This window comes from Trifolium pratense, linkage group LG2 (genome assembly GCF_020283565.1).
Source record: "Trifolium pratense cultivar HEN17-A07 linkage group LG2, ARS_RC_1.1, whole genome shotgun sequence".
NCBI classification, from domain to species: Eukaryota; Viridiplantae; Streptophyta; class Magnoliopsida; order Fabales; family Fabaceae; genus Trifolium; species Trifolium pratense.
In genome coordinates this window covers 35577319-35593169 of record NC_060060.1, presented here as the reverse complement: position 1 = coordinate 35593169, position 15851 = coordinate 35577319, and the positions used below count along the sequence as shown (strand labels likewise).

General features: G+C 34.0%; 2 protein-coding genes across 2 annotated transcripts; one reads left to right on the top strand and one right to left on the bottom strand.

Annotated features, from left to right (window-relative positions):
• The first annotated feature begins 923 nt into the window (after positions 1 to 923).
• On the top strand, positions 924 to 11114 carry LOC123908492 (DNA (cytosine-5)-methyltransferase 1-like). Its single transcript, XM_045959146.1, has 12 exons — positions 924 to 1177; positions 3902 to 5381; positions 5943 to 7452; positions 7642 to 7809; positions 8158 to 8353; positions 8614 to 8725; positions 8815 to 8962; positions 9281 to 9478; positions 9559 to 9837; positions 10101 to 10262; positions 10345 to 10563; positions 10980 to 11114. The coding sequence occupies exons 2-12, from the start codon at positions 3961 to 3963 to the stop codon at positions 11112 to 11114; spliced, it is 4548 nt and encodes a 1515-aa protein (XP_045815102.1). The 5' UTR covers positions 924 to 1177; positions 3902 to 3960.
• Positions 11115 to 13578: 2464 nt separating this feature from the next.
• LOC123909164 lies at positions 13579 to 14272 on the bottom strand. Its single transcript, XM_045959941.1, has one exon. The coding sequence runs from the start codon at positions 14199 to 14201 to the stop codon at positions 13779 to 13781; it is 423 nt and encodes a 140-aa protein (XP_045815897.1). The 5' UTR covers positions 14202 to 14272; the 3' UTR covers positions 13579 to 13778.
• Positions 14273 to 15851: the final 1579 nt, after the last annotated feature.

Below are 15851 nucleotides of genomic sequence, written 5' to 3'. Positions count from 1 at the left end.
AACTAGGAGTAAAAACCATGGGACCTGTAAACCACTTAATATCTCCACCATAATCAACAACATGTACAAACAAGGTTCTCTCTAACACTAGTTAGAGGCATACATAAACATCATCAAGATCTACAATCAATCTTGGAATACAACAAGAATCAAGAGAGACAAACAACCCAAAAACACCATGAAATTCGTATCTCACAAATGGACTATAGAAAGCTCAAAATCTTATCTCAATTGTTCAAAATGAACTCCAATGAGTATGAGTGACGAGCACTGAGTTAAAGTTTCCGGACGATCCAATGGTTGAATTGTGAGAAAAATTCGATTTTGTGGGACTGGTCAGAGCTAAAAAATTGGTTGCGGGAATTGATGTTGTTTGTCGTAACTTTCACTCATCTCTTTTTTTTTTTTTTTTTGTTTCTCGTACAATATTAACTTTATTTCTCTTTGTTGGATACTAATAACAAATCATACACACATTCATCTGGGCCACTCCAAATAGGAGGGACAATCCAACAATTTAAAAGTAGAAGTAATAATATAATATGACTAAAAAAATTCAATAATAAATTGGTCAAAGCGATCATATAGGGATCAAATGTTCGATCTCTAACTTTTGCTTATGAAAAATATTCAATTAATCTTTAAAAAAAATTTGCCACAGGAATTTTCTAACATAATATAGTCGGTCACCCTCACCACCACATTGGGATGTAAATTTCACTTTTTTTTTTTAGTTTAATAGACATAAGTAGACAAAGTAAAAAACTTTACACATTCAACCAATAAGAATGCTCCGACCTTCCTTATCATATAAAGAAAGTGGGGTTAAGTGGGATGACGTGACGGAAAACATGATTCTGATCTGTTGAACTTTATTTACTATATCTCTCTATATATGACTATATATATCATTTTGTTTTTTCACTGTAAAAAAAGAAAGAAAGAAAAAGGTGGTAGTGTAAAATCAATGGGCGCGAAAAAACCCTATTCCCAAAATTTTCAGTGCCCGCCGAATCCTTCATTTTCAAAGAACACTCTTTCCATTTCCATCTAGGATTTTTATTCATCAATTCTTCCGATTCATATATACCCTCTTTTCTAGGGTTTTTATTCTTCATCATTTACTTGTTCTTTTTACTTAAGAGCTGAAATTTTGTGCTTTGTTTTTCTTCATCAGGTACATTAAACTTGTTTAGTTCATCTCGTTTTTGAAATTTCATAATAATGTTTAAAGGTTTATTGTTGATACCATTTTTGTGTTAGATTTCGATGTTTGGGATTTATGTGGTTTTTGCTTAGTGTTCCGATATAAGTCGGATGCACCGTTTTCGTGAGGTATTATCCGATTTCGATGTTCTCGTGAATGATATTTTCCGAAATTTACTTTGGGAAAGAAAGCAGTGCCGCGGACTTGAGGTCGGAACTGTTAGATAATAAAATAATAGTCTATGTTATTGGGCCTATTAGTTTAGAGTCCATTAGGTTTTATTATATATTTTCTCAAGTAACCTTTTTGTAATGTTAAGCTATTGGTATTCTATGAAACCCTAGCCGTCTTTCTATTTTCCTATTTTTGTGTATCTCTGATTCTAACATGGTATCGAGAGCTTATTTCGATCCGCCTTAAATTATTTGTCTTCCGCCGTTGAATTCCCAAAAAGTTTGGGAATTGGTCCACCGTACGTGTGGAACTTGTTGAAATTAGAAGTTGAAGTGATTTGTTGCAAATTGAAGCGCAACTATGGAAAATAATTTGCATTTGAAAAGAAGAGGAAATTGACGGCAAATTGAAGCTAAACCTTTGTGCACCGATTTGGTATATTGTTTTGATTTTTTTTTTTCTTTCTCACTTTCTATTGGTTATGCATCTTATTCTCTCAGTTACTAGAAATATAGCAACAATGAGTAATGATAAAGTGGTTCAAATTGCTAAGAGATGAATGAAAGTGGAATATTTGATTTGGTATTATGTGGTTGTTTTTGGCGCAGTTTGGCTTGATGGTAGTTTGGGGATTATTTGGTATAATTTTGTCTCATTGCACTTCTCCTCTATTGCACTTCTTCTAATTGCATTGCACTTCTCCCTACTGCACTTCTGATTGCATTGCACTTCTCCCCCAATTGCACTTCTCTTTCTTTTGATTGTATTGCACTTCTCCCTCAATTGCACTTCTCTCTGATTGCATTGCACTTTTCTTCCGATTGTATTGCACTTCTCCCTATTGCACTTCTGATTGTATTGCACTTCTCCCTATTGCACTTCTTCTGATTGTATTGCACTTCTCCCCCTATTGCACTTCTTTTCTGATTGTATTGCACTTCTCCCTATTGCACTTCTTCTGATTGCATTGCACTTCTCCCTCTATTGCACTTCTTTTCTGATTGCATTGCACTTCTCCCCCTATTGCACTTCTCTTCTGATTGCATTGCACTTCTCCCTATTGCACTTCTTCTGATTGATTGCACTTCTCCCTATTGATTCTTATGATTGGTTTAGTTTGAATTTGTTCGATTGATTTGGTTTTATGGTTAACTTGGACTGCATTGGATTGGATGTTGGCTTAATTTGATTTAGTTCTCCCCTCTTTGATGGTAAATGGTTGCTCTTAGTTGATCGTGATCTTAATTGGGTTGATTTGTTGTCAGGGCTAATTTGTAACAAGCTTAAAGCTTAGTAAGCTTTAGCTTGAGGGGTGATGTTAGAAGTTTATTTTATTTGGTAGTTTATTTTATTTTCGTATTTTGTTTGACAAACTCATAATGCTTCTTGTTGATGCATCATGAGTTTGAGAGTAGGTGTTAGATAATAAAATAATAGTCTATGTTATTGGGCCTATTAGTTTAGAGTCCATTAGGTTTTATTATATATTTTCTCAAGTAACCTTTTTGTAATGTTAAGCTATTGGTATTCTATGAAACCCTAGCCGTCTTTCTATTTTCCTATTTTTGTGTATCTCTGATTCTAACAGGAACAACACTTAGGTTTTGAATCCGTGGCAGCTTTGAACTTCGGTAGCCTGTAACTAGAAATTTTTTGCTTTAAACTTTGGAATCCATAATGTCTTTGAACTTTTTGCTTGGCACAAATGTAAACTCAACATACAGAACGGTTGATCGTGTATGCACACAGGCATACGTTGTAGAATAAGAAGCTTTCGTATCTTAATGCATGTACTTAATTTATTCGGGGACAATTCGATCTTTATGTATTGACAATTATGTTTAAATGGTTTATACTTTCTAGTGAACCTCCAATTCATTAAATGGACATGTTGATTGTAGTGGATTATATAGGTCAATTTTTGTTTTGTATTAATTTGAGTTTTGCATTTTTTATTGAAGTGCTTTATTTATTATGTCGGTCTACGAGTGGAATGCTTTTGCTTATTTTTGTTTGATTTATGAGCAATGGTGACCATGCTTTATTTATTACATCGGTCTACGAGTTAAATTTTACATTTCTTTGTAGATTTTTTACTTTTTAATTTTTTAAAAGTAAGAAGGAAACAGAACAAAAACAGAATCGGTAACAAATAAAATATTTTGGAAATCTATTTGATGTTTGAACTGAGTTACAATTGGTTTTAGCACCCTTATCCTTTGAATTAATGACAGATTTTTTTTTTTTTTTGCTACTAGTACCATTGATCTTAATTTTCAACATGAAAAATATCCAAGAAAAGATATTTCTATAGGCACTTATTCTGCCTTTAAAGTTTAAATCAAACATAAGTTTCTCTTATGTGTTTATGTTTATTTCGTTGCTCTCATATCTTGTGAATTTTTTATTGTTTGTTTTATTGTATGTGAATGTTCTATCTCAAGCTCTGCTCAGTTGCCCTGTATCATCAAATTTGTATATTCATTTTTTTCTGTGTCTTTCTCTTATTGTTCAAAATAGGTGTAAAGGACAACAATAGTATAGAGGAACCTGTTGTTTTGAACACCAAAGCAGAAGTTATGGCTGGTGGGAAACAAAAGAAGCGAGGTTTGTCAGAGAGTGGTGAGCAGCCTGCTCCTACTCGTAAAATGCCAAAACGGACAGTGAGTGCTGCACGCAAAAATTTGAAGGAGGAGTCTCTTTCCATATCCGATAAATCTTCTCTTATTGAAACAAAACAGGATCAGATTGTAGAAGATGAATTTCTAGCTGTCGGCATGACTGCTGGACAGGATGATGGTCGTGCAAATAGAAGACTTACAGACTTTATCCTTCACGATAAAACTGGTGCCGCGCAGCCACTTGAGATGCTTGAAATCGACGATTTATTCATCACTGGACTTATATTGCCACTTGAAGGAAGTGCAGACAAGAAAAAAGAGCAAGGTGTTAGATGTGAAGGCTTTGGTCGAATTGAGTCGTGGAATATATCTGGCTATGAAGATGGTTCTCCAGTGGTATGGATTTCCACTGATATTGCTGATTATGATTGCCAGAAAGCAGCTGCAAGTTATAAAAAATCTTACGATCATTTCTTTGAAAAGGCACGTGCTTGCATAGAAGTATACAAGAAACTAGCAAAGTCTTCTGGTGGAGACCCTGAAATAAGTCTTGACGAGTTACTTGCTGGCATGGCACGGTCAATGAGTGGTAACAAGTACTTTTCTGGAACTGCCTCTCTAAAGGAGTTCATTATTTCTCAGGGCGAGTTTATTTATAAGCAGCTCAGTGGTTTAGAGTTGAAGGCAAATGACAAGGGGTTTGAAGACATTCCTGCTCTGATTGCTCTTAGAGACGAGAGCAAAAAACAAGCAAACTTTGCTAGAGCACAAGTGATGCCATCGAATGCGACTTTAAGGATTGGTTCGGGAACTGGAGATGAAGAGAAAAAGAATCAGATGGATTCTGTAGATGAAGAAGATGAGGATGCGAAGTTAGCGCGACTATTGCAGGAAGAAGAGGATTGGAAATCTCGGAAGCAGAGGAAAAACTCTAGGTCATCCTCTTCATCTAACAAATTCTATATCAAAATTAATGAAGATGAGATCGCCAATGATTACCCTCTCCCTGCTTATTACAAAAATTCTCTTCAAGAAACAGATGAATTTATTGTTATTGATGACGTGTATGACATTGAAGATCTTCCTAGACGCATGCTGCATAATTGGGCTTTATACAACTCTGATTCTAGATTGATTTCTTTGGAACTTCTTCCTATGAAACCTTGCTCAGAGATAGATGTTACAATCTTTGGGTCAGGCTTAATGACGGAAGATGATGGAAGTGGGTTCAATCTCGATACAGAGGCAGGCCAATCTTCCAGTGCTTCTGGAACACAGGCCACCGATGGAATTCCAATTTATCTGAGTGCCATAAAGGAATGGATGATTGAATTTGGATCATCTATGGTTTTCATATCCATCCGAACAGATATGGCCTGGTATGGTACCTCTTCTCTAAAATAAATGCTATTTATAATTTTATTTCTGTATGTTAATGTTTATAGGAATATAACTATAGGCTGTTATGTTTATACTTTTACAGCAATCTTATTTGAAATGAAATAAAATTCGATAATTCACTTGAGTGACTTGACTACTGATGACGTCTCGTCAAAAGTAGTTTTTAAAGTCTTTTTAGTTAAGTTTTAATTTATTTTTATTAGTTTAATATTTAATTTAGAGTCAATTGGTCAATTGAGTGATTATGCTTTTAATTTCTTTATTAACCAGACATATTGTGTATTTTTTGTTTTGTTTCGTTAGTTCAACTAAACATATTGGCCGTTTGAGTGAAACGAAATCGCCATCAACTACTTGAGTAGTATTATCAAACTGTTCGGTAGAAACTAATTGTAGATAAAGTGATAGAAAATTGTGTCAACTTTGTACAAAAAAAAGAAAGTTGTGTCAACTGTCATGGATGAACCTTGTCATCTTATTGAAATATCTGTTCATATTTACAAATATTGTCAAACTTATCCATACTTGATTTCTTTCAGGTATAGACTTGGAAAACCTTCAAAGCAGTACACTCCTTGGTACAACACCATATTAAAAGCTGCAAGGATTGCTATAAGCATTATCACATTGTTAAAGGAGCAAAACCGTGTATCGAGACTTTCCTTTGCAGATGTCATAAAAAAGGTTTCTGAGTATAAGCAAGACCATAATTCGTACATTTCTTCTGATTCGGTGGCTGTTGAAAGGTACGTTGTTGTCCATGGACAGATAATTCTGCAACTGTTTGCAGAATATCCAGATGACAAGATCAGGAAGTCTGCTTTTGTGACCGGTCTTGCAAAAAAAATGGAAGAACGGCACCATACCAAATGGTTAGTGAAGAAGAAGAAAGTGATGGAAAGGAGTGAGACAAATTTAAATCCTAGGGCAGCAATGGCTCCTGTTGTATCCAAAAGGAAAGCTATGCAAGCTACAACAACAAAGCTGATAAATAGAATATGGGGAGAGTATTACTCAAACCACTTGCCAGAGGATTCGAAAGAAGGAACTGCTAGTGAAGCAAAGGACGATGATGAAGGTGACGAACAAGAACAGGAAGAGAATGAAGATGAGGATGCAGAGGAGGAGATGGTAGTGTTGGAGGGAACACAAAAGCCGCGCTCAGTTTCCAAAGAAACTAAAGCATTTTCTGATGAAGGAGAAATTAGATGGGAAGGGGGTCCTGAGGGGAAGACGAGTTCTGGGGAAGTTGTTTATAAGCAGGCAATTATTCACGGGGAAGTTGTTTCTGTTGGAATGTCTGTCTCAGTGGAAGTTGACGAATCCGATGAACTTCCTGATATATATTACATTGAATATATGTTTGAAGCAAAGAAAGGGAGAAAAATGTTTCATGGTAGGATAATGCAGCATGGTTGCCAGACTGTTCTTGGCAACGCTGCCAATAAGAGAGAGGTTTTTTTGACTAATGAGTGCATGGATTTGGGACTTCAGGAGTTGAAGCAGACAAATGTTGTAAGCATCCGAAAAAGGCCTTGGGGGTATCAGTATCGACAGGAGAATATTGTCAAGGATAAACTTGACAGGGAGAGAGCAGAAGAAAGGAAAAAGAAAGGACTACCTATCGAATATTACTGTAAAAGCTTGTACTGGCCTGAAAGAGGCGCTTTCTTCAGCCTTCCATTTGATAAGTTGGGTCTAGGGTCCGGCGTCTGTCACTCTTGCAAGTTAGAGGAAGCTGAAAAGGAGAAAGAGATTTTCAAAGTAAATTCATCCAAGTCTAGTTTTGTATTGGAGGGAACTGAATATTCTCTCAATGACTATGTTTATGTCAGTCCTTTTGAATTTGAGGAAAGGATAGATCAGGGGACTCATAAGAGTGGGAGGAATGTAGGGTTGAAAGCTTATGTTGTGTGCCAAGTGCTCGAGATCATTGTCAAAAAGGAAACAAAACAAGCTGAAATAAAATCTACAGAGCTCAAAGTCAGAAGATTTTTCCGACCAGAAGATGTATCAAGTGAGAAGGCATACTGCTCTGATGTACAAGAGGTAAAAAGCTATGTGAACGTTAACTATGTAAATGAATCAACATGCACACAAATGCACACAGTAGACATAACATAAATAATCACACAGTAGACATAACATAAATAATAATCCTGATTTATGATTCTATTTTGTGTACATTTTCTGTGTAAATGTTTATATTGACTCAGATATTGTGGTTTTTGATTTTAGGTCTATTATAGTGATGAAACATATACAATCTCTGTACAATCCATAGAGGGTAGATGCGAAGTCAGGAAAAAGATTGATGTCCCTGAAGGATGTGCCCCTGGAGGAATCTTCCATAATGTCTTTTTCTGCGAACACTTGTATGATCCTGCCACCGGATCCCTCAAGAAGGTAGTGTATTCTTGACCCTGTTAACTGTATAATGTGCATGCTTGTCCTCAAACAAATCTGCAAAAGTATTTGCGTATAAGGATCAGTTATTTTTTCAATTGAACTTCAATCAATTATTTTATTTTAATATAGTTTAAAGCTGATTATTAATTAGGCTATTGTTATTGTTGAAATTATGGGGAAGGAATATATCAATATTATTATTATTATTATTATTATTATTATTATTATTATTATTATTGCTTTAACTATTATTTTTAGGGATATCAAATCAATATTCTGATGCACTTATAAGGATGACATGCGATTTTTATCGATTAACTAATTTATTTTTCATTTGCTTGACAGTTGCCAGCTCATATTAAAGTCAAATATTCTAGTGGACATACAGCTGATGCTGCAGCTAGAAAGAAAAAGGGAAAATGTAAAGGAGATAGCATTTCAGAGCCTGATCTTGAAAGAAAAACACCAAATGAGAAACGGTTAGCAACCTTGGACATATTTGCAGGATGCGGTGGCTTATCAGAGGGGCTGCACCAGTCTGGTAATCTTAACTATACTTATTTTAGAAAGAAACACATTTTTTTATGCTATGGCGTTGTTTGTATATACAACTTAATTAATCGCTTATAGCACAAATGCTTATATATTAGTATTTCTTCAATAAAAGATAAATAAAGTCAAACTATTTTCATAAGTTATACTGGAAAGCTGATGAAAATAAAGCTGAAAACAACTTATGGACATATCATAAGTTGTTTCTATAAGTTCTCCTAAACAATAACACAAGATATTATTCTTCAGGTGTTTCATCAACTAAATGGGCTATTGAGTATGAAGATCCAGCTGGGAATGCATTTAAAGCTAACCATCCTGAAGCGCTGGTATTTATAGACAATTGCAATGTTATTCTAAGGTAGGTGATCCCAAAAAATATCTTGGTTAGGCCTAAAGGTTGAATTTAATGGAACACAATTAAGTGACTCATAAATGATTGTAATGCAGGGCTATAATGGAGAAATGCGGGGACATAGAAGACTGTGTCTCAACGACTGAGGCTGCAGAGTTGGCCTCTAAACTTGATGAGAAGGATTTGAGTAATTTACCCTTGCCGGGGCAAGTTGATTTCATTAATGGGGGTCCTCCATGCCAGGTTTGTGTAGCTCTTGTCTTTTTTGACTTGCTGACAATAATATTTGGTTTGTAAGCCGAGTGATGTCTCCCACATAAAACTCATTTTCAAGCTATATGTCAACCTATGTGAGATTCTTGGCACACCCCAGTCATGCCTAGGATTAGAAATCTGATACTATATTAGAATTTGGGTTGAGCTTAACTCAATCCTACAAAACCAGTTTCTAAAAAAGATGATGGATCCTACCTGTTATAAACTCATTTTCAGTTCATATTTCATCCAATGTAGGACTGTTAACAAATAGTTTGGTGATTATTGAATAATTTGTTTTTGCAGGGTTTCTCAGGAATGAATCGATTTAACACAAGCACTTGGAGTAAAGTCCAGTGCGAGATGATATTAGCATTCTTATCCTTTGCTGATTATTTCCGGCCAAGGTATTTCCTGTTGGAGAATGTGAGGAATTTTGTGTCTTTTAATAAAGGACAGACTTTCCGTTTAACTTTGGCTTCACTTCTTGAAATGGGTTATCAGGTAAGTTTTCATAACTTATTTCACTATGGAGTTGAATAGAATATTGAGAACTAATGAATGTGGGTTTTCTTGTCCAAAAGGTGAGGTTTGGTATCCTTGAGGCTGGAGCTTTTGGCGTTTCACAGTCACGAAAAAGGGCATTCATATGGGCTGCTTCTCCAGAAGATGTGCTTCCTGAGTGGCCAGAACCAATGCATGTCTTTTCTGCCCCTGAATTGAAAATCAAATTGTCTGAGAATGTCCATTATGCTGCCGTTCGCAGTACTGCAAATGGTGCCCCGTTACGTGCAATAACGGTTAGAGATACCATTGGTGAACTCCCAGCTGTCGGCAATGGAGCCTCTAGGACAAACATGGAGGTATGTGAAATAGGAAAGATAAATGTTATCTGTGTCAACCCTTGAAATAATTTGAGTTACATCTACTCACTAGTACTCACTTTTTTTATAAAAATAGTTGGAAATTGGGGAAATTATTTTTTATTTTTTTTTTTGACAAGGGGAAATTATTCTTGATTAAAATGACATTAATACCCATTTCACAACTGTCTCATTGAGAATTTGAATTTTTTCCTTTGTGGTACAAGGTCAAACTCTTACTCGTTCTCTTTATATGCTTGCAGTATCAAAGCGATCCTGTTTCCTGGTTTCAAAAGAAGATTAGAGGCAATATGGCTGTGCTGACCGATCACATATCAAAGGAAATGAATGAGCTGAACTTGATTCGTTGCCAGAAAATTCCAAAGAAACCAGGTTGTGATTGGCGTGATCTTCCTGATGAAAAGGTAAATTTAAATCTTTGTGAATTTTAGCATGACATTAATTTGTGTGGCTAATCTAACGAGTGTTTTCTAATGTACAATGCAGATAAAATTGTCTAATGGACAACTGGTTGATTTGATACCATGGTGCTTGCCAAACACAGCTAAAAGGCATAATCAATGGAAGGGTCTCTTTGGTAGGCTGGATTGGCAAGGGAATTTCCCAACTTCCATTACTGACCCTCAACCTATGGGGAAGGTTGGGATGTGCTTCCATCCAGACCAAGATCGAATTCTCACAGTTCGTGAATGTGCCCGATCACAAGTAAGTCTATTACTAAAGTAACTTGTCACCCTAAATGCTATGATAAGAAATGAAACCTAAAAGAGTGGGAATTTACTATGGTTTTATTTAAGAGAAATTAATTTTGATGCACTTTCAAAGGAGATAATTTCTAGGTAAATTAGAAATTAGAAAATCATATTACAACATGACATAATAGTAAGATATCTTTAGATGTATGTGAAATTTCATTTTTTCCAGACTGAGGACATGGCTGTTGAATTCATTATTTGTAGTGTGAATTGATTTTATTTTCAATTCATTATGAAGAATTCTAATCATGCTATCCAAATATGTGGATAGGAAAAAGATTTTGATTTATGTTATTAGTTTGAAAACTGTAATAGGTGAACAGCATATGATTTGATACCATTTATAAATTAAATATATAAATGCAGGGTTTCCCAGATTGCTATCAATTTTATGGGAACATCATACACAAGCATAGGCAGATTGGCAATGCTGTTCCTCCTCCCCTGGCATTTGCATTAGGTAGGAAACTCAAGGAAGCAGTAGGACAATTGTTGGAGTGATGGTGAAGGCATGAGATTATGAGAGCCATCATATTCTAGTTCTAGTTCTAGTTCTTATGTCGCTCCACCTTGGCTAAATGTTGGTGTTGTAAATAGTTAATTAGTCTAGTTATTTTTTATACTAGACTCTACCGCAGTATTCATTGATAATATAGAGAGGAGTAGCTTTCCATTCTTGAATGGATCATGTGGATGTATCAAAGTTTTCTTTCAAAGAATGGTATGTTCCTTTCCATATATCCAATTTTAATGGCGTTGGATACTTAACACTATTAACATCAAACTCCAAACGGTATGTTCGCAGCTCTAATATGAAATTCATGGTAGATGTGTGGCTTTAGAATTGAGCACCATTGCAACTGAGAGGAAAAAAAAAAACAACACATGAGATTATGAACTTAAAATGATATACAAATAAATATACGGTAAAAGAGTTGAAGGAAAAATAGAAAAACTTCTATATCAACATAGTCACCATTGTTCTCATACATGTTTGAAGATTCAATGTAGAAGGAGACACTTAAAATTGAACTCATGCAATCTGAACAGATTGGTCAATCTGATCCTGCTGGCTCCAAGCTTTCATCTGAAGGATGCGACTTCACGGAAAAGAGCGATCCTCAAAACTGTGGCATATATGCTTGCTTATACATCTCTTTGCATATTGCATGGTGAAATCCAAGTGGTGATTGACGCTGGACTTCATAGGGAGGATCACGGTTTGATCCTCCGCAACTGCGATCGGGAGGGCACTGAAACCAAACCACTTTATGTCAGAATGACCCCCAAATCAGATTAGGCAGTCCAGTGGGCCGGATACTGCTGGTGAAAAAAAAAGTTTTTCAACTCTTTTCATGGATTATATGTATAGACATATTTATTATGAACAAGAAAGTATAGTCTAGTTTGTTGCTGGTTGGTCTTATTTGTTGCAACTTGCAATAGAGTAAGATTGGTTTGAGGTTTGTATAAAGGTCTGTGACTATGACATTAGTGTGGAAAAAAGCATTTTTTTGAAGGTGTGTATAAGCCCTGTCAAACAAACTTGTCATTTTTGGGGGGATTAATCTATTTTCGTCAAGAAAATAAATTTGAGATTTTTAATCTGCCTACCTATTTTGACAAGCTTTGCTCAGTGATAGAAAATTTGAGAAGAAAAGAATATGAAATTATTAATTTTTAATGCCACCTTCTCATTCTTGCATTTCTACATGACCACATTCAACCTAATAAGAGTACGTGGCAATTAAAAAAAAATATAAAAAATGAATATTGTGTCCTCTCCTTTGAGGGAGAACCAAATAAATCATTAAATAATGTATACTTAGTAATCCATATATACTTTTATAAGATATAAATAAATAAATAATTGACCAAAAAAAAAATAAAAATAAATATTGAATTAACAATAATGGAAAATAAGGCTTCTGGAAATGTCTGTATGTTGTAGTCATGGTTCATGAATAGGTGTAGACTACACGAAACATATTTGATTTGAAGGTAGAAGTAATTAATTAGGGTCTATTTGGATTCGGCTCATTTTTGAGTTTATGAAAATAACTTATACAAATAAATAAAGTTTTATGTTAATTTATAAGTTTTCATCAAGAAAAATTGTATCGTTATAAGTTGTTTTTATCATAAAACATCTTGAAAAACTTATAACATTGCATAAAAACTTATTTATTTACATAAATTATTTCGGATAAGTTTAAAAATAAACTAATCCAAACAAGCCCTTAGTATTACTATCTTTATTCTATAACAACCATCACATTTTAATTTATTTTTTTAAACAAGTGTTATTTTAAATTTTCAATAGAACAATGTTATATTTTACGACCTTTCGTTCAGGGAATAACTAACACTAAGATGAAAGTTTTGGGTTCAAAATCCTCCATTAAACACTACTTCCATATATATGGGAAAAATTAGGCTGGGTAAATAATCGTTCACAAATATTCGTGATGTTTAGGGTGCGTTTGATTCGTAAAACAGCAAGGACTGGACAGAACAGTACAGGACAGAACAAGATAATACAGGACAGGACAAACCTGTACCGGAAAGATATAGGACGATAATATTTTTATATTCGAAAATAAAATGGATATTTTCGTATTTTTTATATTTGTACTGTGGACAAAAAGTTGTCCCGTGGTTTAGTGAGGGACAAAAAATCTTGTTTTTGTCCTGTCCCTTGCTATCTAATTTGTCCAGTCCCATAACAAATTTTAAATCAAACAGAGTACAACAAAAGTTGTCCTGTCCAGTCCCCTGTTTTTTAGCAAATCAAACGCACCCTTATTGTTACACCGTTTAGCATTTTCGTTAGTATTATTATTGTTAGTTTTGTTGAATGTGAAAATCAAACTTTTGATAATTTTTTTACTTTCACTTATTTTTTTAATCTGTGTGAAACAATAAAATGCTGCGGATATTTTGAATAAAAAAAAAATTATTTGGATGAACTTGATCTGTTTTATAATAGAAAAAATCATATACAATTACATGATCCCAAACCTCTGCATAATACATATATCTAATCAATTACTATAGGAAAAATAATATATGTTCAATCAATCCTTCAGCTAGCTAGCTAGCACCAATACTAGTACTTAATTATCATTCTCATCAACTAAACAACTAATTAATTAACCTTAGTAATTAACATTCAGGAATAGTGTCTAATACAGGTTTCCAGTGACTACTAATAATTTGATGATCTCTTGTTTTCATTAACCGAAACAGAACTTCTTCTGCTGAAGCTAATTCTTTCTTCTGCTTATGTGGCTGTTGTTGATCATTGTTATTATTATTTTGTTGTATTGCTCCCAATAATTCAGCCAATTCACTCTTTGAAATTTTTAGTGTCACTTTTCCATTTGCATCAGAAGAATCTCTAAGCTTTCCTAAAAGATTATTATTCTCCTCTTTTCGAACATGAGCAGATTCATCAAACACCTTACTTCTTGATGACGACGATGAATTTTTTGGCTTCGTTGATGGCGACGATGACCTCAATGATTCCCAATCCTCTCCACCCCACTCCATTGATGATGATGATGATGATGTGCAACAGTTTCCCATTTTAATTAGATGATTATGTGAATCAAAGTTTTGTTAATGAGAAAGAAGTTTAGTTTGAATTGAAAGTGGGAGCTGCTTTAATAATGTATTTATAGGGTAGGAGGGTCCAGTCATGTCATGTGTAAGAGATTCATTAACTTGGTTAATCAATTCATTTGAATTGGATTATTTATTTAATTAATTAATATGTGATTAGTTCAATAATAATTGTTCGTGTGCATGGCCGCCGTAAAGGGACGTGTGAATGTCGGCCTAATTTCAATTTCTTGACCATAAATTATTACTCCTTCATCAAACAAAAATACTTCTTCACGTCGTTATTTGATTAAGTGGTATCTGATGCTGAATTTGATAGGAAATATTATTGTTTGATCTCCGCAACTGCGATCGAAATGATTAATTGTTGTATCTACTAAAAATATTATTATTGAAAAGATTGAAATTCGAACTTCTAAATTTAAGAGAGTCTACCCACTAAATTATGTAAAAAAAGAAAAATATTTGAACTTGTTTTTCATTGATTTTTTTTTATGGGGGTATGCTTGATTCTTTAAATATGAATATTGATACTTTTGTAAAGAAATTTTTAATTATTTTTTTATTTTTTTTAGAAAAGAAAACTTGATATCCGGCTCAAGAACCGACTAATCCGAGGGGAATCAATTTCACCGTCTACTTGTAGGGTTCTATTTAAAGCCAGAGTCTTTTTTTGTTTTGTTTGGAGTCCACTGAAATTAGTACTAGAATGAATCAAATCTGAAACATTGAGAGAAAGACACTCCGAACCAACCTAAATGAGTTAATAATTGTTGAATTTTGAAAATAACCTTATAATAATAGACAAAAAATAAACTTGAAAAGAGTTAGTTGTATTACTTTACTTGACCGTGTACAAACTTGGTTTGGAGCGAATGTGTAAAATGAAACACGAATTAGACAAGTAATATGCTAAGCTGCCAGCCTAATACTACCAAGTACTACTAGCTATAGTACACACACACACACATCACATCACCAGGTGAATGATTAATGTGAATGCATATTGTAATAAATAATCACAATAGATTAATTAATAGCAGCTATTTTGGCGTGTCGATCGTTTGGCTTGAATTATTACTTCCAGGGATAGTAGTAATAGTAGCTATTTTGGCGCTAGCTCACTTTAATTGATAAGGATTGCCTCAAAAGAAAAGGTTATTGATAAGGATGTGCTCATTATATATATGTAATTAACATAGCAGCCTCAGTGGCAATAACGATTTAAATCTTGTATATATTCAAAATTTGTATCATGCAGTACGTCATTAGCTAATTTTAGTTACAAGATTAATAATCTGTCAAAAAACTTACAAGATTAATAATGTTTTACTGTGCTTCTAAGTTCTAATGGACTTACCATGGTTTTTTTTTTCCTTTTTATATTTACGAAATAGAAATTTTATTGTTAACAAAATATAATTTTTTTTATATGTTAACTAATAATTATTCGGCCGCGAGATAAATAAAATTTGACTTAAAATTATTTTCACAAGAAATTAAATTCGGATTCTCTTGAACGATTTGCCCTATGAGAATTTTTATTTTTTTTGTTGATAAAATGTCCTATGAAAAGTTTGAATTTGGTTCATCTCCAATTTTCTCTCATGTTTT

Coding starts and splice junctions, on each gene's coding strand:
- LOC123908492 (XM_045959146.1), top strand. CDS start 3,961: ATGGCTGGTGGGAAACAAAAGAAGCGAGGTTTGTCAGAGAGTGGTGAG. Junction 7,810..8,157: donor CCACCGGATCCCTCAAGAAG/GTAGTGTATTCT, acceptor TTTGCTTGACAG/TTGCCAGCTCATATTAAAGT. Junction 8,354..8,613: donor AGAGGGGCTGCACCAGTCTG/GTAATCTTAACT, acceptor ATTATTCTTCAG/GTGTTTCATCAACTAAATGG.
- LOC123909164 (XM_045959941.1), bottom strand. CDS start 14,201: ATGGGAAACTGTTGCACATCATCATCATCATCATCAATGGAGTGGGGT.